The 27,729-nt window shown below is 43.6% G+C and overlaps 1 protein-coding gene across 5 annotated transcripts in view; it reads left to right on the forward strand.

The window, feature by feature from the left end:
• The window catches only part of SLC36A2 (solute carrier family 36 member 2), a 100,369-nt gene that overhangs the window by 6,631 nt on the left and 66,009 nt on the right, over positions 1 to 27,729 (forward strand). For 4 of the 5 annotated variants that reach the window (XM_085001914.1, XM_085001915.1, XM_085001918.1 and 1 more), the window contains 3 exons: positions 19,903 to 20,036; positions 22,926 to 23,066; positions 26,344 to 26,511. In XM_085001914.1, coding sequence (XP_084858040.1) covers positions 26,469 to 26,511 — 43 coding nt within the window. In that variant the 5' untranslated portion in view covers positions 19,903 to 20,036; positions 22,926 to 23,066; positions 26,344 to 26,468. Of the gene's footprint in view, positions 1 to 19,902; positions 20,037 to 20,508; positions 20,649 to 22,925; positions 23,067 to 26,343; positions 26,512 to 27,729 lie in introns of those variants that run through there. The other variant, XM_085001916.1, reaches the window with a different exon arrangement.

Consider the following 27,729-nt stretch of genomic DNA (forward strand, 5'->3'; position numbering starts at 1 on the left):
GAGATTCCTGGTCTCGCTCAGTGGGTTAAGGATCCGGCGTTGCCAAGAGCTGTGGTGTTAAGTTGCAGACTCAGCTCAGATCCTGCATTGCTGTGGCTGTGGTGTAGGCCGGCAGCTGTAGCTCTGATTCAGCCCCTAGCCTGGGAACTTCCATATGCCTCAGGTTCAACCCTAAAAAGAAAAAAAAAAAAAAGACAAGAAAAGCACACTTTGTCTATCGGGGTGATATAGACAAGAACAGAAACATGGAGACCAGTTGGGAGGCCATTGCAGTAGCCAGGAGAAGATTGTGATGGCTTGACAAGAGGGCTAGCAGTGAAGGCGGTTAGTTTCTAAATTATTTTTATAATAAGTTGGAGATGCTGATGAACAGGAAGTGGAGTGTGAAACAGAGAAGACAAGTGCTTTGGCCTGAGCACCGGGAAAGACAAAGTTTCCTTTGACTAGATTTGAAAGAGTGGCAGCAGCAGGTTTTGTGCAGAGCAAGGGGAGCCTGTTGAGTGGGGAGCATGGTTAGACACTCAAAGGAAGAGGTCAGGTGGGCATTGGGATGGTTGTGGGGAGGAGAGGGGCCCAGCCTAGAGATAAAAATGTGGCTGTTGTCAGCATTTTGGTGGTAGTTAAGCAGAGACACTAGATGAGCTCACCAAGGAAGTAAGTGCAAGTAAAGATGAGAGGAAGCCTGAACATCAGTTCCAGGGGAGGACAGAAAGATGATTAGGAGCAAGCAAAAGGAAGCATAAAGGCATGGGCCCTGAGCTAGCAGGAAAATCAGGAGTGGTGCTGTTCCGAAAGCCAAGTAGATGAAGTTTTGCAAGGATGGTGGGGACTACCGATGTCAGAACTACTAATTAAGTTACATAGAAAGAGGTCTGAAAACTGATCATTGAACTAGCAAAGTGACCATTGATGGGGTTTGAAAGAGTAGCTTGGGACTTCTGGGAGTTTGATCCCTGGCCTTGCTCAGGTTAAGCATCCGGCCTTGCCATGAGCTGTGGTGTAGGTTGCCGACGAGGCTCGGATCCTGAATTGCTATGCCTGTGGTGGAGTCCAGCAGCTGTAGCTCTGATTAGACCCCTAGCCTGGTAACTTCCATGTGCCGCAGATGCAGCCCTAAAAACAAAACAAAACCAAAAAAAAAAAAAAAATGAGCAGCTTTGTCTGGGTGGTGGGAGTGAAACCAACTCTATTTGGAGAGAGTTCTTGGTTCATACTGTTTATCTGTATCCTGGCCCAACACACACCCCATACCACCCCCGCTTATCTATTCTCACCCAGTGCCCCTGCACCCTAAATTATTTGGAAGCAAATTCTAGTTATCTTCTTAAGGGGAAAAAATGAAGAGAACAGTGATGTAGCCTTTTGTATAAGAAGAAGCGAACATCTGTCTACTGATTTTATGTCATATGAGTCCTGCTCGCTTTCTTCTTTTTCTTTCCATCTCTTCTTTCATGATCCCTTGAATCCCTGAACCATTTCCTTCACGCCGTATGACAGATGGGGTACATGCAGTCCAGAGGCAATTAGTTCAGGGAGATGGGAACAAAAAATCAGTCCCCTTATCTCCAGGTGGGACCAGCTCTCGGATGCAACTTGTACTCCAGAGCTCCCCATGGGATCCAGGCCGAAGCTAGTCTCTGGCAGAGACTGCAGCCTCACTTAACCTTCCCCTTTTTCTTCCCTTCTGCTTCCCTCACACCCCTTTTCCTGAGAACACGCCCTCCATAGATCACATGTTTAAGAAACCATGTCTCAGCTTCTCATTCTAGGCATGAGGCATTACCCTCATTTTACAGATGAGGAAACTGGGCTTTATAAAGGTTAAAAACACGACTTGAGGTCACGTGGCTGAGCAGCGCTGAAGCCAGAAGTCTAGCAATCACTTACTTAACCATCTCGCCACACCCGCCACTCCCCAGCACCTGCAGTTCGTGAAGCAGAAGAGTGGGGAATGCCATCAAAGGGCAGAGCCCATGCAGAAGAAGCTGAGCAGATCCTTCCCCAGGTCGTGGGGTGAAAAACTGGTTTCCAGCTTCCCAGAGCCCTGGACACATGACTGTGACATGACCCCTTGGGGCTTAACCTCCCGAAACCTCTGCTTCCTCCTCTCTCAGCTAGAAGAGGGTCAATGGGTGTCAGAGCTTTTGGTGCCCTGGAGATCAGTAAACCTGTGCAGGAGGTGGTCCTCATTACTGTCACTGTCCACACTGAGGGACAGACCTGGAGGGCAGATCTGGTTAGATGGGGGACCTTGCCTGCTTCGCCTCTCTGGGTTCTTCATTCAGGGGTTGGGGTTGTTCAGCCTCACGAGGACAGGAAGGGGCAGGAGGGCCTACAAATACCTTTTAAAGGAAGGAGAATTCCTGTCCCCAGTGTCTCGGAGGAACCCCAGGAAAAGCGAAGAATGATAGGAAGAACTCAGATTCACTGAGTGCTTGCTGTGTGCTTTAAATTCATTTATTCCCCTCAAACCCTAGGTCGTTATTTTTAATCCCACATAACAGATGAAACTGAGGCAAGGAGACAGAAAAGCCATGCCCGAAGCCACATGAGATTTAAGTGATAAAGCCAGGAGTCTAGCTCAGGATAACTCCAGAGCTCATGTTCTTTAAAAAAACATTGAGTTGAAACCTAATTTTTTTTTTAATAAATTAAGTTCATACTCACGCTTTGTGAGTCTAGGCATCTTGCTTCTTCCTTCCTCTCCCCTTCTTTTATCAACACGTATCTGTTCCTTCCTGCTTCTCCTTTAGTTGTTTCTTTTCCTTCCTGTTTGCTTTTTTTTTCTTCTTTTTACATCCCTAAGCATAAAGAGAAGGAGAGATTCTTCCATCAAGCCTCCTTTAACTCCGTAGATTATCACAGCTGGAAAGCCCCGCTCAGGTCAGTGAGTCCAACCTCTCATCCTTAGCGGAGAAACTGAGGCCTGGAGAGGAGGAGCCATGCACCCAGAGTCACACACGCCATGTGTCTCTCAGGTCTGGCTTCCAAAGCCTTGGCTCTGGCATCACACAGAAGTTACAAAGTAGCGCACGTAGAATGAGCACATTTGGTTAAGGAAAAAAACCCCAAAAATCCAGAGAGAACAACACAGTCTCTGTATACACATCTGAATTTCATGAAGAAAGTATGATATAAAAATATTAATAAAGTTCTGTTTCATATACAGAATTTAGAGTGTTTAGAATCCCACCCACATTTAAAGTTTCCTGAGGTCTCCCATAATAGCCTGACTAGTGCTCAAGAGAATGAACTGTAAGCTATGCTTCCCCTGGGCTGAGACACAGAAGTGCCTGCCCACCTTTGTCAGACGCCAGAGAAAAATGCCATTGTTCACATGGAACTTCGGTGGGTGGTTAGAGTAGTTTTTTTTTTTTTAGCTCTAGTAGCATAATTGAAAATATTCTATCAGCCCAAACAGTATAATGCAATAATTCATTAGGTGGCACAAGTGCCAAAACGTTAACTTTTAAAAATCCTTAATTTTGGAATGGAAATTAGAAGAGATAAATTGCCATAAAGAAAGCTAAACACCATCATGATATGACATGCTCGTAACTAAGGAGACTGCATCCTGTACAGTAAACTAGTAACACAGTTGAAATGAAAAGCAACCATTAAAGCCAGGACCCCACTAAGGGAGCAAACAGCAGCTCAGATACTAGAAGAGCTGGTGCCAGATCCACACACTATAATGTGCCTCTGAGCCAAGCTCTTGTGACTTCATGACTAGAAAGGAGGTAATGATGATACAGTGTTTTACCACTAGTATTTTTGTAGTAAACAGTATGTTTAAAGTTTTGTTGTTGTTTTTTTTTCTAAGTGTTGCAAAGAGATTTATGCACTCTAAAGGCCCAAAGAAAAATTTTGCGAGCTGTCCAAAAGCCCAACCAGAGGAGTTCTCACTGTGGCACGATGGGTTAAGAATCTGACTGCAGCAGCATGGGTCGCTGCAGAGGCATGAGTTTGGTGCCTGGACTGGTGTAATGGGTTAAAGGATCTGGCATTGCCACAGCTGCGGTGTAGGTCACAGCTGTGGCCCATATTCAGTCTTTGATGTGGGAACTTCCATATATCACAAATGTGGCCATTAAAAAACAAGTCTATAAAGCAAAAGCCCAACCAAAAAAATCCAATGGAACTGCTCTGCCACCAACACCAACACTCTGATGCCTGAGAGAGTGTGTAAACTATGGGGAATTCTGCAAGGACACAAAACTGGAGGGCACATGTGAAAAGATGCCAAAGGATGTCTGACATCCTGAATTAACTGCACGCAGGAGCATCAGGGCATATGTGTGAGAAACCAGGTACACTCCTGAGAGTCAAATACCACGCACACAGGAGCACATCAAAAGAACAGGCTTTCAAACATATTATTTTGCTTTAGTGTAAGGAAGACCTTCCCAATGATGTGTGTTGGTCAATGGGATACCATGAATGGGTTATAGAGGTGCTGAGATATTGGTACTTTTGCCTCATGGAGCAGCCAGGTAGGTGCTAAAGTGGCTGGAACTTCTGAGACAATTACTTCTGATCATGAGCAGGCTTATTCTTTTATCTTGAGGATCTATAAAATGCTATCTTTTTCCACATATGCTATAATATAAAAAAAGATTGGGAAACATTGGATCAGTAGGGTGTTTGCATACTTTTTTGTTCAAGTTCACTTTTGAGAACAACAGGATCTGAATTAATATTTACAGCAGAACACCTGGCACGTAGTGGGACTGTTCCAGGTAAACTGGGATGTATGGTAGAGTCGGCAGAAGAATGGCCCTCAAGTATGTCCAGGTCCTAATCCCCACAGCCTGTAAATACATTACCTTAGATGGCAAAGAGACTTTGCTGATGTGATTGAGTTAAAGATCTTGAGAGAGGAGATTATCCTAGATTATCCACATGGGCCTAATGTGATTACAAGGGTTCTTATAGGAGGGAAGCAGGAAGGTGGGAGAAGAGAGATGCTACTCTGCCAGCTTTGAAGATGGGGAAAGGAGCTACAAGCTAAGGGAGTGTGGCAGGCCTTTAGAAGCTGGAAAAGCAAGAAGTGGATTCTCCTTAGAGCCTCCAGAATGCATCCCTGCCAACATCTTGATTTTAGGACTTCTGACCTCTAGGACTTTAACAAATTTGTGTTGTTTCAGTCCACAGGATTTGTAGTAATTTGCTATAGCAGCAATAGGAAATCAACACAAATAGTACTTATAATTTATAAGATGTTTATCTTTGTGCTTTTATTATTTTATTTTATTTTATTTTTATTTTTATTTTTAGGGCCATACCTGTGGCATATGGAAGTTCCTCAGCTAGGGATCAAATTGGAGCTATAGCTGCAGGCCTATGCTACAGTCACAGCAATTCAGGATCCAAGCTTTATCTGCGACCTACCGCACAGCTTGCAGCAACCTGGATCCTTAACCCACTGAGCAAGGCCAGGGATCAAACCCGCATCCTCATGGACACTATGTGGGGTTCTTAACCCACTGAGCCACAATGGGAACTCCAATGAGAGTTGCAACAGGTTCTCTCTTGTTGTTGTTGCTTTCTTTTTTGCCATTCTGGTAGTATGTGGAAGTTTCTGGGCCAGGGATCAAACCTGAACCACACAGTAGCAATCAGAGCCACAGCAGCAAAAACATAGGACCCTTAACCTGCTAGACTAGGCCATCAAAGAACTCCCACTTATATAATTTTAAAAGGTATAGAGATGAGTAAAAAAAACTAAAACAGTGAAGTAATTATATTGAGAGGAGTGGGGGAGGTTTAACAAGTATAAATTTTTGTCTAACATTATGTTGATTAGTTGAGAAATATTAAAGTATATTTTACAGAGAGATGGAAAACTTCAGAATTAAAACAACAACAAAAAATTTTTTTTGTCTTTTTAGGGCCGCACCCATGGCATATGAAGGTTCCCAGGCTAGGGGTCAAATTGGAGCTATAGCTGCAGGCCTGTGCCACAGCCACAGCAATGCCAGATCCTTAACCCACTGAGCGAGGCCAGGGATCGAACCTGCAACCTCATGGTTCCTAGTTGGATTCGTTTCCACTGTGCCGCAACGGGAACTCCAAAAAAATTTTTTTAAATATATAATGAAATTCATTAAGAAAAAAATTTTTAATAAAAGATAGAATGAAGAGACAGGATGGTGAAGTAGAAGGACTTGAGCTCACTTCCTCTTGCAAAAACACCAAAAATCGCAACTAACTGCTAAACAACCATTGACAAAATAGATTGGAAGCTACCAAAACAGGTATCCTACACCAAAGAGAGAGAAGCCACAACGAGATAGTGGAAGGGCCTCTTTCGTGATATAAGGAAATCCCATACCCACTGAATGAGCAACCCACAGACTGGAAAAAACTGTATTGTAGAGGCTCTCCCATAGGAGTGAGACTTGGAAACCACATCAGAGTCCCCAGCAGAGGTTCTGGCATCAAGAAGAGGAGCCCCCAGAGCATTTGGCATTGAAGACCAGTAGTGCTTGAGTGCAGGAGCTCTGTAGGACTGGGGGAAACAGAAACCCCACACTTGGAGGGCACATACAAGGTTTCATATGCACTGGGTCCCAGGGCAAAGCAGGGCCTCCATAAAAATATGGACCAGACCTGCCTGTGGATTTTAGAGGGTCTCCTGGAGAGGCAGGGGTTGACTGTGGCTCACTGTGGGGAAAGGACACTGGAAGCAGAGGTCTCAGAGAATAATCATCAGCATGAGCTCCCCTGGAGTCTTCCATTTTGGAAAAAATCTGGCCCCACTCAGCATTGTGCAGGCACCAATGCTGAGAAGCTCCAGGCCAAACAACAAACAGAGTGGAAACACAGTCCCACCCATCAGCAGACCAGCTGCCTAAAGTCCTCCATAGGCTCATAACCACCTCTAATCACACTCCTCCACCCAGCTCCACCCACCAGGATGCAGGCACCAGTCCCTCCCATCAGGAAGACGGTGCAAGCCCTTGGACTGGCTTCACTCACCAGGGAGGTTACAATCCTGCAGCCTGCAAAAAAGTAGAGCACAAACATAGAAAGCTAGACAAAGTGAAATGTCAGAAAAATGAAGAATGCTGCAAATGGTGGAAGAAGACAAAACCCCAGAAGAACAACTAAGTGAAGTGGATATAGGCAGCCTACATGAAAACAGTTTCAGAGTAATGGTAGTAAGGATGATCCAAGATCTTGAGGGGGAAATAGAGGCAAAGATCAAGAAATTAAAAGAAACGTTTAATGAAGAAATAGAAGATTTAGAGAACAAACAGAGAACAGATGAATAATAACGGAAATGAAAAATACACTGGAAGGAATCAATAGCGGAATACATGAGGCAGAAGAATGAATAAGTGAGATGGAAGAAAGACTGGTGGAAATCACTGATGCAGAACAGAATAAAGGAAAAAGAATAAAAAGAAATGAGGGAAGTCTAAGAGACCTCGAAAGAGAAGAGAGAGAGAAAGGGCAAGAGATAATAGATAAAAACTTACTTAATATGGTAAAGGAAACACTCAAGAGCAGGAAGCAGTGAGTCCCATATAGTTCCTCCAAGGAAGAACACCATGAGACACAAACTAATCAAAATGACCAAAATTAAAGACAGAAAATATTGAAAGCAACTAGGTAAGAGGAACAAATAATGTACAAGGGATGCCCCATAAGGTTATCAGCTGATTTTTCAGCAGAAACTCTGTGGGCCAGAAGGGAGTGGCATGATGTATTTAAAGTGATGAAAGGGAAGAACCTGCTATGAAGAATACTCTGCCCAGCAAGGCTCTCATTGAGGTTCAATATAGAAATCAAAAGCTTTACATCAAGCAAAAGCTAAGAGAATTCAGCACCACCAAAACAGCTTTACAACAAATTCTAAAGGAACTTCTCTAGGCAGAAAAGCAAAGACATAAGAAAATTACAAATGAGAAGGCTCACTGGTAAAAACATAGTAAAGGTAAGAAATCATCCACATACAAATATTATATCAACAACAGTAATCATGAGGTGAATATGATTGTAGGATTTGGAAAGGCATTTGAAATTAAGAGTGCAACTGTGATTTTAAAAATTCCAACAAACAAAAGCAAAGGACCAGAAGGCTTCACAGGCAAATTCTATCAAACATTCAGAGAAGAATTAACACCTATCCTTCTGAAACTATTCCAAAAACTTGCAGAGGAAGGAATACTCACAAGCTCATTCTATGAGGCCACCATCACCCTGATAGCAAAACCAGGCAAAGATATCACAGAAAAAGTAAAGAAGTAAAGCTGTCACTATTTGCAGATGACATGATACTATACATAGAAAATCCTAAAGATGCTATCAGAAAACTGCTAGAGCTTATCAATGGATTTAGTAAAGTTGCAGGATACAAAGTTAATGAGCAGAAATCTGTTACATTTCTATACACTAACAATGAAAGATCATAAAGAGAAATTAAAGAAACAATCCTATTTACCATAACATCAAAAAGAAAAAAAATATCTAGGAATAGACCTACCTAAGGAGGTGAAAGACCTGTACTCTGATGCTGTTGAAAAAAATCACAAAGATGGAAAGATATACCATGTTCTTGGATTGGAAGAATCAGTATTGTCAAAATGACTGTGCTATCCAAGATAATCTGCAGATTCAGTGCAACACTAACCAAATTACCAATGGCATTCTCACAGAATTAGAACCAAAAAATTTTTAATTTGTATGGAGACGCAGAAAACCTCAAATAGCCAAAACAATCCTGAGAAAGAGAAACAGAGCTGGAGGAATCAGGCTCCTTGACTTCAGACTATACTACACAGCTACAGCCATCAAACAATATGGTATTGGCATAAAAACAGAAATATAGATCAATAGAACAGGATAGAAAGCCTAGAAATAAGCCTAATATATGCCAAAGGAAGCAAGAGTATACAATAGAGAAAAGTCTTTTCAATAAGTGGTGCTGAGAAAACTGCACAGCTGCATGTAAAAGAATGAAATTAATTACAATGAAATTAGTACTCTCTAATACTATACACAAAAAAAACCTCAAAATAGATTAACAATCTAAACATAAGGCTGGATACTATAAAATTCTTAGAGGAAAACACAGCAATATCTTAGCAATATCTCTTCAGATCCATCTCCTAGAGTAATGAAAATAAAAACAATAATAAACAAATGGGACCTAATTAAACTTAAAAGCTTTTGCACAGCAAAGGAAACCATAGAAAAATGAGAAGACTACCCACAGAATAGGAGAAAATATTTGCAAATGAAGCAACTGACAAGGGATTAATCTCAAAAATATACAAATAATTCATGCAGCTCAATAACAAAAAATAATAAAAGGTAGCCAAAAAGCACATGAAAGGATGTTCAAGATCACTAATTATTAGAGAAATGCAAATCAAAACCACTATGAGGTATCACTTTATACCAGTCAGAATGGCCATCATCAAAACATCTATAAATTATAACAAATGCTGGAGAGGGTGTAAAGAAAAGGGTACCCTCCTACACTGTTGTTGGGAATGTAAATTTGTACAAACTCTATGGGAAACAGTATGGAGTTTCCTCAGAAAACTAAATACAGGGAGTTTCCTGGTGGTGCAGCAGGTTAAGGATCCAGTGTGGTCACTGCAGCATTGTCAACCTGCATCACTGCTGTGATGCAGGATGGATCCCTGGCCTGGGAACTTTTGCAGGCATGCCACCCACCAAAAAAAAAAAAAAAAAAAAAATCCATTAAAAATAGAACTGCCATATGATCCAGTGCTCCAACTCCTGGGCATACATCTGGAGAAAACCATAATTCAAAAAGATACATGTACCCTAATGTTCACTGACAGAGGAATGGATAAAGAAGATGTGGTACATACATACAATGGAATATTACCCAACTGTAACAAAGAATGAAATAAAATAATGCCGTTTGCAGCAACATGGATGGACCTAGAGATTATCATACTAAGTGAGGTAAGTCATAGAAAGACAAACATCAAATGATATCACTTATATGTGGAATCTTAAAAAACAATACAAATGAACTTATTTACAAAACAGAAACAGACCAACAGACTTCAAAAACAAACTTATGGTTACCAAAGAGGACAAGTGGAAGTAGGGATGGATTAGGGGTTTGGGATTGGCATATGCGATGTGTAGTGTATAGAATGGATGGTCAGTAGGAACCTGCTGTTTAGCACAGGGAACTCTACCCAATATTCCGTGATAACCTATGTGGGAAAAGATCTGAGAAAGAATGGATGTGTGTATGTTTATAACTGAATCATTTTGTTGTGCAGCAGGAATGATCACAGTATTGTATATCAGCTATACAAATCAATAAAACTTTAAAAAATGATGGAGTTCCCATTGTGGCTCAGTGGGTTAAGAACCAGACTAGTTTGGTTCCATGAGGATGCAGGTTTGATTCCTATTCTCACTCAATGGGTTAAGGATCTGGCTCCGCTGCAACTTGTGGTGTAGGTCGCAGGTGTGACTCGGATCCCACATTGCTGCAGCTGTGGTGTAGGCTGGCAACAGCAGCTCCAATTCAGCCCCTAGCCCGGGAACTTCCACATGCCGCAGATGCAGCCCTGAAAAGAAAAACAAAACAAACAAAAACTTTAAAAATGAAAAAAAATTAATTTTAGAAAGATAGCCCCAGAAGGAGGAATGGAGAGGGTCCAATAAGGAAACTCTAGCTTTTTTAACCAAAATCCTTTGGTTTTAGAAAATTAAGAGGTTAACTATGGGAATCATTTTTAAAATGTGAATATTAATTTTTAAAGTAAGATTGTGTAGTGAAAACCCTCCAAGAGCTTACTGGGCTTAGGTTCTCAAAGAAGTAGCCTCTGATCTACCTGAAACCAGCTTCCAGCTTCTGCCTCACCCTCAGACCCTCCCCTAATCTCTTACTCAGCCAACACCTTCCTTGATCTCAAGCTCAACACAAGACAGCACCAGCTGATAGGTCCTCCTGAAATAAGGCAGGAGAAGGCAGCGTTGAATGAGGAATGTTCCCAGGACTGGGCCCACCCCTCTAAGAGATCTGGAGGGAAATCACTAAGCCCCATCTGTAGGGCAGGCAGACCTCAGGATTACCTCACAATGGCAACAAAGGACCTGGGAAAGCTTAGCAGAGAGAGGGGGCCCCCTGTTGCCACTGAAAAAAAACACATCGATGTAGGAGCCCAAAGGGAAGGGTGAGGCTATCCTTGCCAGGTATTTACAAGTCCCTTCCACCTGAGTTTGAGTTTCTGATCAATGACACTAGGAGGGGAGGAAATTCAGCTCCCAGATCTTTCAGTGATGTGAGTTCTTTTCCCTGCATGAGCCACATTCCTCCCTCCAAAGGTGAGCAGATGGCCCTTCAGTCAGCCACAGAATCATTATATGCCAAACTTTGGAGTTTCTTTGAGACAGTCTGCTATGACCCATTCCTTTTATATATGAGAAGCTGAGTCTCAGAAGCACAGAGGCATTTGCTCAAAGTCATACTTGGTAAGAAGTGTGAGAACTTCTGGATTCTCCTCTGACCCCCTCTCACTTCTACCCTAGGGTTCTGCGATCACAATTTGCCATATGATGGTGTAGAGTGGTTCCTATTATGCAAATAAATTGTGTCTGCGTTTTTGTTTTTGTTTTCGTTTTTTGTCTTTTTGCCATTTCTTGGGCCACTCCCATGGCATATGGAGGTTCCCAGGCTAGGGGTGGAATTGGAGCTGTAGCCACCATCCTACCCCAGAGCCACAGCAACACAGGATCCAAGCCACATTTGCAACCTACACCACAGCTTACAGCAACGCCAGATCCTTAACCCACTGAGCAAGGCCAGGGATCGAACCCACAACCTCATGTTCCTACTCAGATTCATTAACCACTGCGCCACGATGGGAACTCCCGTGTTGTTTTTTTAAATACAGTGTAAGATGCCATTATGGAAAAAACTTAACAACCATATAAAAAAGTTCCACGGTTATATTAGTTTCCTATTTGTATGTAATAAATTACCGCAAACTTAGTAGCTTAAAATAACATACATGGAGTTCCCTCAGATGCAGGTCAGATCTTGCATTGCTGTGGCTGTGGCATAGGCCAGCAGCTGCAGCTCCGATTTCAACCCCTAGCCTGGGAACCTCCATATGTTGAGAGTGTGGCCCTAAAAAGGAAAAAAAAAAAAATGACACATTTATTGCCTCACAGTTTCTATAGGTTAGGAGTTCAGGCGCGGCTTAACTGGGCCTTATGCTTGTAGGCGCTGGGTTGCAGTCTCATCTGGAGGCAATAGTCCTCCAAGCTCACTCAGGTTTTTGGCACAATAAATTCTCTTGCTGTTGTAGGACTGAGGCCTCCCAACTTGGCCACTCCTTTAAAGCCAATTAGACCTTGAAGTCTCTAGAGCCTGCTCTTAAAACAGAATTTTATATGACATAATGCAGTCATGAAAGTAACATCACATCATCTTTGCCACATTCTACTAGCTAGAAGTAGGCACAGGGCCCACCCACACTCAAGAGGAGGAAATAAACAAGGGCATAAATACCATGAGGTGGCATAGGAGGTGGCATCTTAGTGTCTACCCAGCACGATGGGGGAAATTCTAAGTATAAAACGGACTGAAATTTCTACTCCTGTCAAGACCAGTGAGAAGAGGGCTAAGGTTCAGCCATTGAATTTGGCAACGGGAGGCATCATTGCCCTTGGCAAGAGCAGTTTCAGTGATGTAACAAGGATCAAAGTCGACTGAGGTAGATACAAGGGAATGGAAAATGAGAACCTGGAGAGAGGAAACAGAGACAACTTTCTAAAGGAGGATGCCATGAAAGGGAGCAGAGAGGTGAGATCAAAGGTACTGTGCTGGGCATTCCTGTTGTGGCTCGGGGTTAAGAACCCAACATAGTGTCTGTGAGGATGCAGATTCGATCCCTGGCCTCGATCAGTGGGTTAAGGATCTAGCATTGCCTCAAGCTGTGATGTAGATCACAGATGCAACTTGGATCGGGCATTGCTGTGGCTGGTTTAGACCAGCAGCTGCAGCTCTGATTCAACCCCTGGCCCAGGAACTTCCATATGCCACAGGTACGGCTGTAAAAATAGAAAAATAACTACTAAAGAAAGAAATAAAGGTACTGTGGTGTGTTTGTATGTTCATGGGAATGATTCCGTAGAAGGGGAACGTTTGATGCGGTACGAGAGAGGGAAGGATCATAGCAGGAGGAAGGCTCTTGAGTAGGTAGGAGAAAGAGGATGAGATCCAGTGCACAAGATCAAGGGACTTAGCACAGGATGAGGCTGGCTCAGCTCTTTCTGTGGAAAAGCAGCCTAGTCTATGGATTCAGATACAGGTCAGTGGGTAGATTTAGCGGCTAGGTGATAAGGAACTTCTTTTCTCGTTGCTCCTATTTTCTCAGTGAAATAAGAAAAATGTCATCAGTGGACAGTGAAAAGGGGAGAGTAATGGACATTTGATTCAGGAGGAGAGAGAGGAAATAGTGCCTTGAAGAGTGAAAAGGCAGCGTCCATAAGACAAGGAGTAGATTTGCCCAGCAGTGCTAGGACCCACCTGAGGCTGTGTTCATAAATTTAAAATGTGGCCAGATGGCAAATCTGCCTGTTGTTCTCCAACCACATACAACTGCTGGAGTGTAGTCTCCAAGTGGAGCCAAAGGGGCATCCAGTCCGTGTTGCGGCTAGAAAGGTGGACACCACACAGAGGAGGGACAGAAGGGATGATGAGAGTTTGTGCAGTGAGTGACCAAACACTGGGTCAAAAGGGGAATGAAGCAGAGTTCCCATCGTGGCTCAGCGGTAAAAAATCCGACTAGTGTCCATGAGGTTGCGAGTTTGATCTCTGGCCTCGCTCAGTGGGTTGAGGATCTGGCGTTGCTGTGAGCTGTGGTGTTGGTCACAAAGGCAGCTCAGATCTGGCTTTGCTGTGGCTGTGGCGTAGGCTGTCAGCTACAGCTCCTAGCCTGGGAACCTCCATATGCAGCAGGTGCAGCCCTAAAAAGACAAGAAAAGGGCGGGGGAGGAAGCTCTAAGAGGCAAAGAACAGTAGACATGTAACAGAGTAGCATCGGTAGACTGGAGACCCTAATGAGGTCAAAGATCTGGTAGAGTCTGCAAACGAGCAGCTCTGAGGTGGTTCAGTGGGAGCACTCAGAGAATGAGATGCTTGGAATAGAGATTTTGAAAGTGGGGTGTGATGGTGGAAGTGTGTGATTTGGGGTACTCTGCAAACATCTTTACTCACCCTTATTGGCCCTGTTAGTTGTGGACCAGCCTGAGCAGGAAGACCTAGGTCCAAGGCACCTGGGACCAAAGTGTAGGATGTGGGCACTGGAGGCCCTTCAACTCCACCGGCTTTAGCAGCCAGGGTTGAGAAGCTAGAAGGGTCATGTAAGCTCAAAGGAGGAGGGGCCAGGCTAAGGAGGCCCCAGGAGAGTATAAGATGGCTTATGACCCTGAGTAGTACACAGTGACTCAAATTCAGATGGATCCTGTGTGTACATCCTAGAAGAGCAGTCCATTCATTAAGAAGCCAGCATCCCATTCATGTATTCATTCATTCATCCACTTACTGAACAAGTATCAACTGGGTGCTTGCTATAGACCAGGCATCATGCCAGGTGTTAGGGAGAAAAGGGTGAATAAAATAGGCATGATCCCTGGATGGAGTTTCACAATGTAGCAGTAGAGACAAAAAATAAATGATAAAATGAGTAAATGTATAAATATGAATTAGGGTAACTACAGAGTGGTAGGAAAGACCTGTCTGAGGAGGTGAAGTTTAAGCCAAGATCTGAAGGACAAGAGCAAAAGGATTGAAGAGGCGTGGAATAGGATCAGCCAAAGGCGTGGTGTGGGAGGAGCTCCGAGTCCCCCAGAAGCTGGCAGAGCCCCCGAGTGAGGAGGAAGAGATGCAGAAGGAGAGAAGGGAAGGGTGAGCGGGAGCCAATCCTGTGCCAGCACGTTATCCCAAGAGCAGAGGAAAGCCCCTGCGGATCATAAGCAGAGGAAGGGCGTGGTGTAACCAATATCTTTTAAAAGGTCACTCTTGTTCTGTGTGGATCCTAGATTGGAGGGCCAAGAGAAGAAGCAGATTCATTCCATGGGAGAAAGGATGGCCAATCCTGAGCAGAATGTCAAGTCAGAATTTGCAGAAGGCGGCTTCCTTCTCCAAGCAGATGAGACTGGGCCGTGGATAATAGGATAGGGAGGCCAAAGCATGCCGTTGGCTCAATAACTGCCTGGGCAGAGAGGTTCTGCCTGGAAACATACTTGAACACAGGTTAAAAGAGCCTGCCAGGACATTCTTGCCTCTTCTTGAGCAGCAGGAAGCTTGCAGCTTCCACAAGGCTTCTTACCCATAGTTGCAGATAGCAAGGGCTTTCTGGCAAGAGCGGTGAGGCAGGAGTTAACACCACCAGCACAATGGATGGCCCCATATTCTCTCTGCCTTCCCTCTTTTTATAACAAATAAACTTCTCCTCCCGACACCCAGGTGCAAGTATGTTCCTCCTCCTGATTGTGGACCTGCTGGGATTCTGCTGCGTGTTCCTCATGTTTGTGGTAAACAGGTAGGGCAGAGCCCTGGAGCAGAAATGCAAGGTGGCAGGAGATATCTCAGCTTGAGCTTTGAGCAGCTTCCTCCAAACCAACCAAGTTAGTGAAACCTGAACAATTCAGCTTTTCCGTTGGAACCTCCAGATCCTTATCTCAAAGCAACGACTGATAAAAGGAGCATACCCTTTCTGCTTGAGAATCTTCAAGGTCTCCCGACCAGATGGACCCAGGATATATTCTAATCTGGCTCATAAGACTCTGGGGGACCTGACCCCCACCTGCCCTCCAGCCCCATCTTCCACATCTCTTCTGTATGTGTCCTGTGCTCCAAAACATCTTTCTACTGCTCCCACACATCTTGTCTTTCCTACCACTGAGCCCTTCCTTCTGCGGTTCTTCCCACACGCAGTGTCTTCTCTCCTCCACTCTCTCTCTGAATATCTAAATTACACCCTGTTTACCTGCCCACCTCCTCTAGGTATCTCTCCCTGATCCACACAACAGAATCACTACTTTATTTTTCCCTTCGCAATTCAGCCCTATTTTTAAAAATTCATGTATTTGCATATGCACATAAAATAATCAAGTTTTTCAAACGATGGCATTGATCTGCCACTTATTTTTTTTTTTCTTGCTTACTAATAGGTCATGAACTCATTGTACCTGATCTTTTTTTTTTGTCTTTTGTTGTTGTTGTTGTTGCTATTTCTTGGGCCGCTCCCGCGGCATATGGAGGTTCCCAGGCTAGGGGTTGAATCGGAGCTGTAGCCACCGGCCTACGCCAGAGCCACAGCAACGTGGGATCCGAGCCACGTCTGCAACCTACACCACAGCTCACGGCAACGCCGGATCGTTAACCCACTGAGCAAGGGCAGGGACCGAACCCGCAACCTCATGGTTCCTAGTTGGATTCGTTAACCACTGCGCCACGACGGGAACTCCCTCTTGCCTTCAGTTTTACTCACTCAAGAGGCACAGAAACTCCCCCCAGACATCCACCAGGTGTGGGATCAGTTAAGGCTTGAAATGTGGATGTGAGTACTAGCTTTGCATCTCACAAACTGTGTGAATCGGCTTTTAGAGCAGGCTGTTGTGGTAAAAAACAAACTACTGGTGAGAACCCAGTGATTCTTAGAGAGGTAGCACAAGGAATTTGGCGTTTAAGTATGGACTCTAGAGCAACGGTTCTCGACTGGGGGTGACTGCCCCCAAGGAGACATTTGGCAAAGTCTGGAGACATTTTAGGTTGTACCAGGTAGGAAGGATGTGCTGCTGGCAACCCGTCAATAGAAACCAGGATGCAGCTAGACATTCGGCATGCAGGACAGCCCCAGTTGTCAATAGTGCCAAAGCTGAGAAACCCTGCTCCAGAGAGAGCCAAGCTACCTGGATTTTACTTACAGCTCCACCACTTCAAAACTTGGCAAATCCCCATACTTTTTTGTGGCTCAGTTTTCCCATCTGGAAAATGGGGCTAATACTAGTGTCTCTCTCTCTCTCCTAAGGCTGTTATGAGGCTCACACAGATTAATAGATGTAAAGCACTTAGGCCACTGCCTGGCATATAGTAAGTTCTCCCTAAATGTCAGCTTTTATCTCCCCTAGACCTGATTAAGCTTTAAGAATCACCTTGAAGCCTATCTGATAACAGATTCCTAGACTCTGCCTTCATTTTACTGGATCTGAGTCTTTGCAATTGGGAATCAAGGAATCTAGGGGTTTTGGAGTTCCCCAGCTGATTGTGAGAATCAGCCAAGTTTGGGGGTGACTGCTCTGAAGTGTCGCTCTGCAGCATGTGATCTTCAGACCATCAGCATCAGCAGCAAGTCAGAACAGCGCCACCCAAACTCCAATGTGCATACACACCACCTGGGGGCCTTGTTAGGATTCAGGTTCTGATCCAGGAATCTGGGTGGTGCCTGAGAGCCCGCTTTCCTAACAAGCCCCGAGTGAGGCCAATGCTGCTGGTCCTCTGGCCACACTTTGAGGCAGAGAGCCTCAAAACACTTTATACATGCATGTCCTGGTTTCCAAGCCCTCAGTCATGCTCCTGGACCCAGAGCCTGTCCAATGCCAAAGGGGTGAGCTGAAACAGCTGCCGATGTTTCTCCTTCTCAAGAGCCAACAGCAACGTAAGGAAAGGACCCTGCGTGTGACCTCTGGGGATAGCCTCTATCTCCTGAAGCCTGAGCACCGTGGAAACCCCCCCAGAGAAGGTCATCCATTCACCACTCTCCTGGCTAGGAAGGTGCCTCTCGGTTCCCAGAAAGAATTAGAACCTTCAGAGGCTCCTGGAGTCCCTTTTGGTATAAATAAGCTGGAGGTCACGTTGTTTGCAGTGGAGTCTTAGTGGGATTTCCTCTCATGGCTGGTACGTCTTGAAGGGCATTGCTCTTGAGTGTCAGTCCCCACCAGCCTCCTGAATTCTGTTTTTAGAGAGTCAGGGATAGGACTGCCCCTGGAAGTCCTTTAATTCAGTGGTTTTTCAGTGTGTCTCCATGCCTCTGGTGGTGTGTGCGATGCACTTAGTGGGGAGATAGGTAATGTTTGTTTACTTTCTTCATCATGTGTTTGTGTTAATATGTTCTATTCATGGCAACTTAGAATTTAACTGTAATACTGCTTTTTATATTTAATTTTAAAATATTGCCTTGTTGAGAAAAATATCAGTAGAACACATATATGATAAATGACAAGTTTTAGACATGCTGTTTGAGTTCAGCTCCCTTGTTTTATAGAAGGAGAAAGTTAAGCAAGAAAAGCCCTAAGCCTTGATTTTCTTCTTCTTAATAATAATCCCTTCTTTGTAGTATTGTGGTGAAAATTAAACGGTGCATTTAAAGCGTTTTGCACATTGGCTGGTCCATCATACAGACCTAAGAACCTCACGTTTTCTGTGTTAGATGGGGAACCTTATTAATGTGATCACTGTTAGTCTCTCTGAGCCTCAGGCTCCCTGTCTATAAAATGAAGGCGTCTGATGACAGGGCTAAGCACCTCTGGCCATCCAGCTCCCTCATCCTCTAACCTGCCAGAGAAAATATCTGAAAGAATGATGCATGTTGAACAAATCTTCTCTTTTCAGTGGGACTCACTTTACCCATCTATAAAATGGGAGGAGTAAAAACTTCTATGACAATCCCTGCCAACAAGTCAACCTACTTAAACACCATGGTGTCCCTATTAAAAAGCTATTTATTTTTGGTATGCTCTTACTTGACACATTTGGGTGCTAGAGCTATTCTAATCCAGCAGGAGAAAAATTATTGGAAAAAAGTCAGCACTGAATGTATGTGCTTACATCCACCCACAGATAATGAAAACAAGGGCTAGAAAAGCGATGTAGCTTTAAGTGCATAAGGCTGTTAAATTCAAAAGCCAAGGCTTAAGCCCTCATGTCCCAGCTTGCACACCAAATTTCCCCTCTCACTTGCTCCTTCTTGTCTTCTTTTTCCTTCAGACAGGTTCCTTTTCAGTTCTCCTTTTTCAGAAGTGTGTCTAGGTCCTCCCACCACCAATTCCCTCACTGATCCATACACACACACACACACACACACACACACACACACACACACACACACACATATACACACGAGCAAGGCTGCCTGAACCATTATTCGGAGCTGATGCCCAACAGTTTCACTCTGAGACACAAAATTACAGATCACAGACAGCTAGAGCTGGAATGAAGGATGAGCATATAGAGAGTTTCCTAGACAACTAATACCACAAATAAAGACACACAAATAAGGATACTCGGCTAAGTATCACCCTCAATTTCCCCAAGTCCTGGTGCCAGTAAATCTATGTTCCTTTTCCATCCTTTGGACAGAAACTATGTCATGTTTTGGTTTATAATAGCCTCTCTCCTCTCCCTCTACACAAAAGGAATCCAAAATCATACTGCAGCAGGCACACCTGTGCTGCTAGGTCATCTTCAAGACCTAAAATTAGAGATGGTGTTCCCCCGCCCCGGGTGGTCAAATCCCAGACGCACAAGTCCTGCCAAGGTACCAGCTTATCCATTTTACCAGTAATTTTCTGTAACGGCAGTCACCATCATTATCATCCACGGGCCACGGAGCTGCTTGGAAGCAGAGCCTTTCCTGAGCATGAAAGAGGATACTTGACTACACATGACTGGACTAGAAAGCCCCTAAGGTCTTTTTAGTAATTGATATTATTGTAATTCAGTTGGGTTTTGTACCTGGTTACACCATCATATGTTGGAGTTTTTTTCCTCTATCAAGCTTTCTGACGACTGAAAAGAACGAATGAATGTAGAATGATAAACAGTGGCTCAATGGGGTCTCCACATAAATGGGGACCACAGAGTAATTATGGCCCCTCCGCTCACAGGTTTTGCCTCTGAAAACAAGATATGGGACCATGCCCAGTTTCCGCTCATCCTATACGGGAGAATGTTGGTGATCAGCGCCCTATATATAAGGCTCCAGGCCTTGGTCTACTTCACGTCTGGGGCCACCACCCAGGTAAGTATCACCCTCTATTTCCCCAAGTGGTGGCCAGAAGGATGATGTGCTGAGTGGGACTGGCTTCCCCTCATCAGAGGAGAGTAGCAAAGACATGATTGAGAATTCAGTCTTCCACGGATATAAGAGATGACAGGAAACTGCACCATGAAAAAAAGTCAGCTGGATAACTCATGAGACCTGGCTTTTGTCCAATGTGGCCATTACATCTCCTCTGTTCTGGGCAAGATATTTCTCCTCTCATTCTTCCCATCTACCAAACAAAGGGACTAGACGAAATGATTTCTAAGAGCCCTGCCAGCTTTGATTGATGTTTAGTAGGTCTCTTTCCTTTGCAAGTGACTGAAATCCAATCTAAACTGGCCTAGGTTTTAAAACAAAAAGAAGTCCGTGCATATAGCTAACTTTGGGCATAGCTAGAGCCAGCTAGTCAAGTGGTATCCCCAGGTCTCCGTCTCTCTCCATCTCTCAGGTTTGTTTTTCTGCATGGACTTTCTTCAAGGACCCTCTTCACATACAGTTTGCTGTGGGTTTACAGTAAACCCATTGGGTTTACTGGAGCATATGACTGCCAGCACCCCTTGGACAGGCCTTTCTCTCATCAGGCCCAAGGTAAAGAGTTTCTCTATTTCAGAAGGTCTATTAAATCCTTGGAATTAATGCTGATAGCCCCAGCTAGAGTCATGTTTCATTCTGAACCAGTACTGTGGCTGGTAGGTAAAACAGGCTGATTGTCTGGGCCTGGATTACACCCCTTGCTGGAGTGGTGGTGGGGGGATCCTGAACCTAGTGGACTGAGAGTGGGGGCAAAGTGATTCGTGTTAACTGAGGGAGAGATAGTTGCTTGCCGAGACCAGCTCAGCTGTGAAACTTAAGAAAAAGTTAACATAAACCAAGACACATAGACATTTATCTTAAGTAAAGGTGGGAACCGGGGGCTCAAGGTCTCAGGGACCAAGAGCGCTGCATCAAGAAACCACACTGCTTTTATTGTGCTCTTTGGGATTACGTCAAGTGAGGAGGGGGTTGTAGGTGCAGGATGTAGTTCTTTTATTATTTTAATTCGTTATTATTATTATTTTTTTTTTTTGTCTTTTTGCTATTTCTTGGGCCGCTCCCACGGCATATGGAGTTTCCCAGGCTAGGGGTCTAATCGGAGCTGTAGCTGCCAGCCTATGCCAGAGCCACAGCAATGAGGGATCCGAGCCGCGTCTGCAACCTACACCACAGCTCACGGCAACGCCGGATCGTTAACCCACTGAGCAAGGCCAGGGATCGAACCTGCAACCTCATGGTTCCTAGTCGGATTCGTTAACCACTGCACCACGACGGGAACTCCCGTTATTATTTTTTAATAGTTATTTCCCCAATATAATTTTTTTCCTACTGTACAGCATGGTAAATATATGCCCCTAATATAGGAGCACCCAGATACCTACAACAAATACTAACATACATAAAAGGAGAAATCAATGGGAATACAATATAGTAGGAGACTTTAACACCCCACTCACAACAATGGACAGATCCTCTAGACATAAAATCAGTAAGGCAACGGAGATCCTAAAGGACACAATAGAAAAGTTAGACCTAATTGATATTTTTAGGACATTACATCCCAAAAAAAATCAGAATATACATTCTTCTCAAGTGCACATGGAACATCCTCAGGAATTGATCACATACTGGGGCACAAAGTTAACCTCAACAATTTAAGAATATAGAAATTATTTAAAGTATCTCCTCTGACCACAATGGCATGAAACTAGAAATCAACCACAGGAAAAGCAATGAGAAAAAAACTTACTACATGGAGACTGAACAATATGCTACTAAAAAGCCAATGGGTCAATGGGAAATTAAGAAGGAAATTAAAAAAATACCTCAAGACAAATGATAGTGAAGACACATCCACTCAAAATCAATGGGATGCTGCAAAAGCAGTGCTCAGAGGGAAATTCATAGCAATACAAGCCTTCCTCAAAAAAGAAGAAAAATCTCAAGTCGACAACCCAACACCTAAATTAATTAGAAAAAGAAGAACAAACAAAATATTTTATTATTTTAAAAGTCACATAGCTGGTAGCTGGATAAGCTTTTATTCTGACCTTTAGGCATTTAATAATCATTAGCACTGAGGAAGCTTGGCATCAGCTATCTATGCAAAGCATCTGGAGAATCATCATTGTGCATCTGCAGATGGCATGCCTATCTGCGGCAACCTGGCATGACTATGTTTGCACCCCGTTCTCCTTGCTGATACATATTCTGCTAATGACCCTTCATAACCCCCCTGGGGCCTTGAGGCTCCTCTTTCTCTTATTTTAACAGGACATATCATGCTGTGCAAATAGTTTGCCTATCTGCACAGGTCCGGCATGCCTAGACCAACACATTATGACCTCATTCAGCTGACCACATGAATAACTTATGCCTTTAGGTCTTTGTTCTTAATCTTAAGTTATTTACTAGCACTGTGACTGTTTTTCAAGCAGGAATATAGGGTAAAGGTAAAGCAGGACAAGATGGGGTTTTTAACACAGAAAGTAGAAAGAGAGAGGCTAAGAAAAGATTGTAGAAATATGTCGCCCAACAGTTGCCAGGTCAGTTAATAGACCAACTGAGGTCTGTTAGAGCACGTAGCAATTATAGTCAAACCTCAGGATCACAGATTGTTTAATATTATTCCTGCAACTTCTTGGTAAGCCTGGCAAGGTTTGGGACTCATTGAAAAGGATGCTAAGTGGGGTATCACTATAGGGTAGCTAGCAGCTTCTCCCTTCTTCCCACCTGTCTTGACTTTGCAAAAATGCTCAGGGCTTCAAGCCCATGGGCCCCCTCTTGTATTCTGCTTCCAGTTTTAGACCCTTATATTAACATCTTCACCAGGAACCTTCTCTGTGTCTGTGCACGGGATGAATACACTGAAAGCGTTTGGTCCTTTAACGTGGTTGCAGCAAGCTTCCCGTGATGACCTACTGCCGAGAGCTGTCTGCCTGGGACCAGGAGCTGGTGTGAGCATCCCATGAGGTAAGGTGATGAAAGTGCTTTCCAAGCTCTGCGAATGTGGTTGAGTGGTGATTGCTTTTAATTTTGCCAGGCCCGTGGGGAAGTCCATGTGGCCTCATACTGCTGTGATCACAATGCCTATGGTCAGGACATATTCCACCTGCTCCTTCACATCCTTCACGTCACTAACCAGGAGGGCAAGGGTAACAGAAGTCTGCAGCATGGAGAAGCTGCGTCTCTGAGCCCTTACAAAATGCTTAGTTTGGTTTCTGAAGTCAGTCAGACCTGAAGCTAAGTCCTTCCTCCCCACTTGCTAGCTGTATGACCTTGGGAGTATTACTTAACCTGTCAAAAGCTCAGCTTCCTCACCTGTAAAGTGGGGGTACCTGCTTAACATGGATGAACCTGGAGAGTATTATGTGAAGTAAGTCAGAGAAAGAAAATACTGGGTTTTTTTGTTTGTTTCTTTGTCTGTTTTGTTTTGTTTGCCTTTTAGGCCGCACCTGTGGCATAGAGAGGTTCCCAGGACAGGGGTCAAATCGGAGCTGTAGCCAATGGCCTACAGCTACAGCCACAGCAATGCCAGATCCAAGCCACATCTTCAACCTACATCACAGCTCATGGCAACACCGGGTCCCTAACCCACTGAGCGAGGACAGGGATAGAACTTGTGTCCTCATGGATGCTAGTCAGAAGTCATGGATCCTTTTTGCTGAGCCATAAAGGGAACTCCCCAAATACTGTTATGGTTTAGCATATATGTGGAATCTAAAAAATAAAACAAAGGACAATAACAAAACAGAAACAGACTCATAGAGAACAAACTTGTGGTTATCAGTGAGAAGGGCAAAGGGAAAGGGCAATGTAGCAGGGGGATTAAGAGATACAAAGTACTAGTTTTAAAAAAATATACAGGGATATCATGTACAGCACGGGGAGTATAGCCAAATTTTATAATACCTTTAAATGGAGTATAACCTATACAAATATCAAATGTATACCTGAAACTACTATAACATTGTAAATCATCTTTACTTCAATTAAAAAATAATAATAACAGTATTTGTTTCATAGGGTTGTTGTCAGAAATAATGTAAATCCAGGTAAATAGTTTAGTGCAGGGCCTCTCACACAGAAGTGGCCCAATACATTTTAGTTCTTATTAATATTGTTTCCCCAGAAAGTGCAATCCCATCCACTTTGTTTCTTTTTCCAAAAAAAATAGAAGTTCCCCTTGTGGTGCAGGGGGTTATGAATCCACCTGCAGTGACTTGGGTCACTGTGGAGGCCTGGGTTCAGTCCCCAGCCAGGTGCAGGAGGTTAGAAGATCCAGTGTAGGAGTGCCCATCGCGGCTCTGTGGTTAACAAACCCAACTAGTATCCATGAGGATGCGGGTTTGATCCCTGGCCTCCCTTAGTGGGTTACGGATCTGGCATTTCTGAGAGCCGTGGTGTAGGTCGAAGACACAGCTTGGATCCCACATTGCTGTGTCTGTGGCGTGGGCCAGCAGCTACAGCTCCAATTTGACCCCTAGCCTGGGAGCCTCCGTATGCCACGGGTGGGGCCCTAAAAAGACAAAAAAAAAAAATCCAGCATAGGTTGCAGCTGCGACTTTGATTCAAACTCTGGCCTGAGAACTTTCATATGGCCATAAAAAAATAATTAAAACAAGATATTTTTCTTGTGTATAAGCCCCTGATTTTTGTCTACTGTAAGTTAATTGCCCTAAAGAACAGAAATTCACATTTATTTATTTATTTATTTATTTATTTATTTATTGCCATTTCTTGGGCCGCTCCCGCAGCATATGGAGGTTCCCAGGCTAGGGGTCGAATCAGAGCTGTAGCCGCCGGCCTACGCCAGAGCCACAGCAACGTGGGATCCGAGCCGTATCTGCAACCTATACCACAGCTCACATCAACGCCGGATCCTTTAACCCACTGAGCGAGGCCAGGGATCGAACCCGCAACCTCATGGTTCCTAGTCGGATTTGTTAACCACTGAGCCACAACGGGAACTCCCAGAAATTCACATTCTTAATCTAATGGAAATAATGTTTAGAAAAATATAATATGATAATTTTGGACCTAGTTTTGTGTGTAATTCCTACCCACCATAAGGAGGAGAAAGGGTTGTCTTGTGGCACAGCAGGTTAAGGATCCAGTGTTATCACTGCAGTGGCTTGGGTCACTGCTGTGTTGTGGGTTCGATCCCTAGCCTGAGAACTTTTACATGCTGTGGGTGAAACTCCCCCCACCCCCAAAAGGAGAATTAATCCTGACCAGGGAACAGAGAGGCATCACATAAGCCTCTGAGACTTGAACTGTCATCAGAAATATGACAGGTTACAAATGGAGGGAAAGGAAGGGTATTCTTAGCGGAGGGGACAGCATGTGTAAAGACACAGGTTGTGAGGGTGGATTGCCAGCTCCGGGAAGGAATGCCTCTAGTTGTCTAGTTTGGTCGCGTGTTGAGCGCATGGGGTGGAGACAGAGGGAGGGACTCTTGTGAAATGAGATAATAGGAAATTAGACCTGAAGTACAATGGGCTTTGACTCCCAGGCTCAGGATTGGAACTCATTCCTGTAGGCAATAGATACCATTCAAAGCTTTTTGAGCAATGTAGTAACATAATCACGAATCATTTCTGTCTTGTGTCCGCTAAAAAGCAATGTATTTTTTCTACTCTTGATAAAAAAAGAGTTCCATGTGGTAAGCCTTTCATGATCACAGATTTTCAATAACCATCACTTCCAGCCCCTACTTTTAAGCACATACAGAGTATATCCCCATTTTACAGATGTGGCAAATGAAGGTCAGGAAGTAAAGTCATTTAAATAGGGCTGGAGGCTGTTAGAATTCACATCTCCTGAAACTCAATCCATTTTTTCCAACACACATATAATATGCTCTCTGATCTCATGCAAATTCAATAATGAAAAAGAGAGCCATTTTTTTTAGATGCAGGCAGTTTCACCCATCACCCCATTCATGGAATAAATGTTTCTGAAGGAGTCGAGATGGGAAATGAAGACCCACATCTTCTCTGTTAGGTCTTGGTCCCTTTATGCTCCTTCATAGAGTGAGACTCACACCTAGAGATATGCCTGTAATGTTTTCTACTGTGGCCTCTAAACACATTGCTGTGTTTTAGGGTGTTTACGGGATTATTCAAGGCTGTTTGACAATTCCCAAGTCCTGCCTCATGCTCTGCTTTCGCCCCTGTTCTCAGCACATCCTCCAGGGGCGGCTGGTATCTGCAAATTGATCTTTCCTTGTTCCCTTTGCCTTCTACAGGTTGTGCGAGTCCATCAAGCTCCTCTCCTTGAATAATACCTGCCCCACCTGCTCCCTGGATTTCAGTGTCCCCTCGGAGATCATCGCGGATCTGGCCATTTCCCAAATACTGAAGCTCTGTATTCATGGTTGACCTGGGCATCCACACTGCCATGATCTGTCTGACATGTGAGTAAAAGGCAGACAGCCTTGCTTTTCTCCTGTTTCTCCACTGGGCCCTAGAAATTTCCAGGCGTCAGGCCACCAAGACCTCCATGCAGTAAGAGAGGGATGGTACCTCAGACCGAAAATGGGCTTCCACACCAAAAGAAGAGGGAGTTGAAGGGGGCAGGGGGTTGTTAAATAGCAACAGATGTCCACACAAAGTGGACATCACCATCCAGATGACAGACGTCCCCAGGTAAGGGTAACTTCAAGGAAGCAGGAAGAAGCAGATTCGATGGTAGTCAACTTAAAGAAATGATCAAGTAACAAAAAGAGTAAAGACTGTAGATCAAGACGAAACTAAGTTCAACCCCCAGCCCTCTGTTTGTAAAGGGGTTACTCGGAAAACCTGAACAATATTCCGTGAGCTTTCTGGAATTGCAATCAGTCTAGATAGAGCTTTATCACTTTTATTGATTTTTTTGAAACTAACTTTTAGTTTCATTGCTGGTTTTTCCATTTTCAGTTTCATGAGTTTCTTCTCTTAGGAGTATTATTTCTTCCCTTCAGCTTGCTTTGGGTGAAGTTTTTTTCCTATTTTCTTGACATGGGAGCTTACATCATTGATTAGAGACTTACCTTCTTTTCTAATATAAGCATTTAATGTTATAAAATGTCTTCTAAGCCTGCATTAATATAGTAGTCATATGTAGTTATTAAGTATTTGAATTGCGACCAGTCTGAATTTAGATGTGCTATAGTGTAAAATAAACACCAGATTTGGGGAATTTAGTACAAAAGTGTGAAATATCTCATTAGTCATTTTTATGTGGTTACAAAAGAAATAGTAATTATTTTGGATATATTATGTTTAGTGAAGTATTTAAAATTAATTCTACCTATTTTCTTTTTTCTTCTTTCAATGTGATTAGTAGACAAATTAAAATTACATATGTGACTTGCATTCGTGGCTCACACTATATTTTTATTGGACATCGCTGCTCTAAACTCTGCTCTAACTCCACCCTCACATTTTGATATGTTGTATTTTCTTTACATTCAATTCAAAATATTTTCTAATTATCATCACAACTTTCTTTTAAGCATGGGTTATTTAGAAATGTGTTGTTTAATTTCCACATGTTTAGTGAGTTTCCAGATATCCATCTGTTACTGATTTCTACTTTATGTTTTTGTCAGAGAACATTCTTTTTGTATGTTTTCAGTTCTTAGAAACTTGTG

Source organism: Sus scrofa, chromosome 16 (assembly GCF_054392235.1).
Source record: "Sus scrofa isolate SSC_HxYL_T2T_F1_AM1 chromosome 16, Sscrofa_HxYL_maternal_Yorkshire_Landrace_v2.0, whole genome shotgun sequence".
Taxonomy (NCBI): domain Eukaryota; kingdom Metazoa; phylum Chordata; class Mammalia; order Artiodactyla; family Suidae; genus Sus; species Sus scrofa.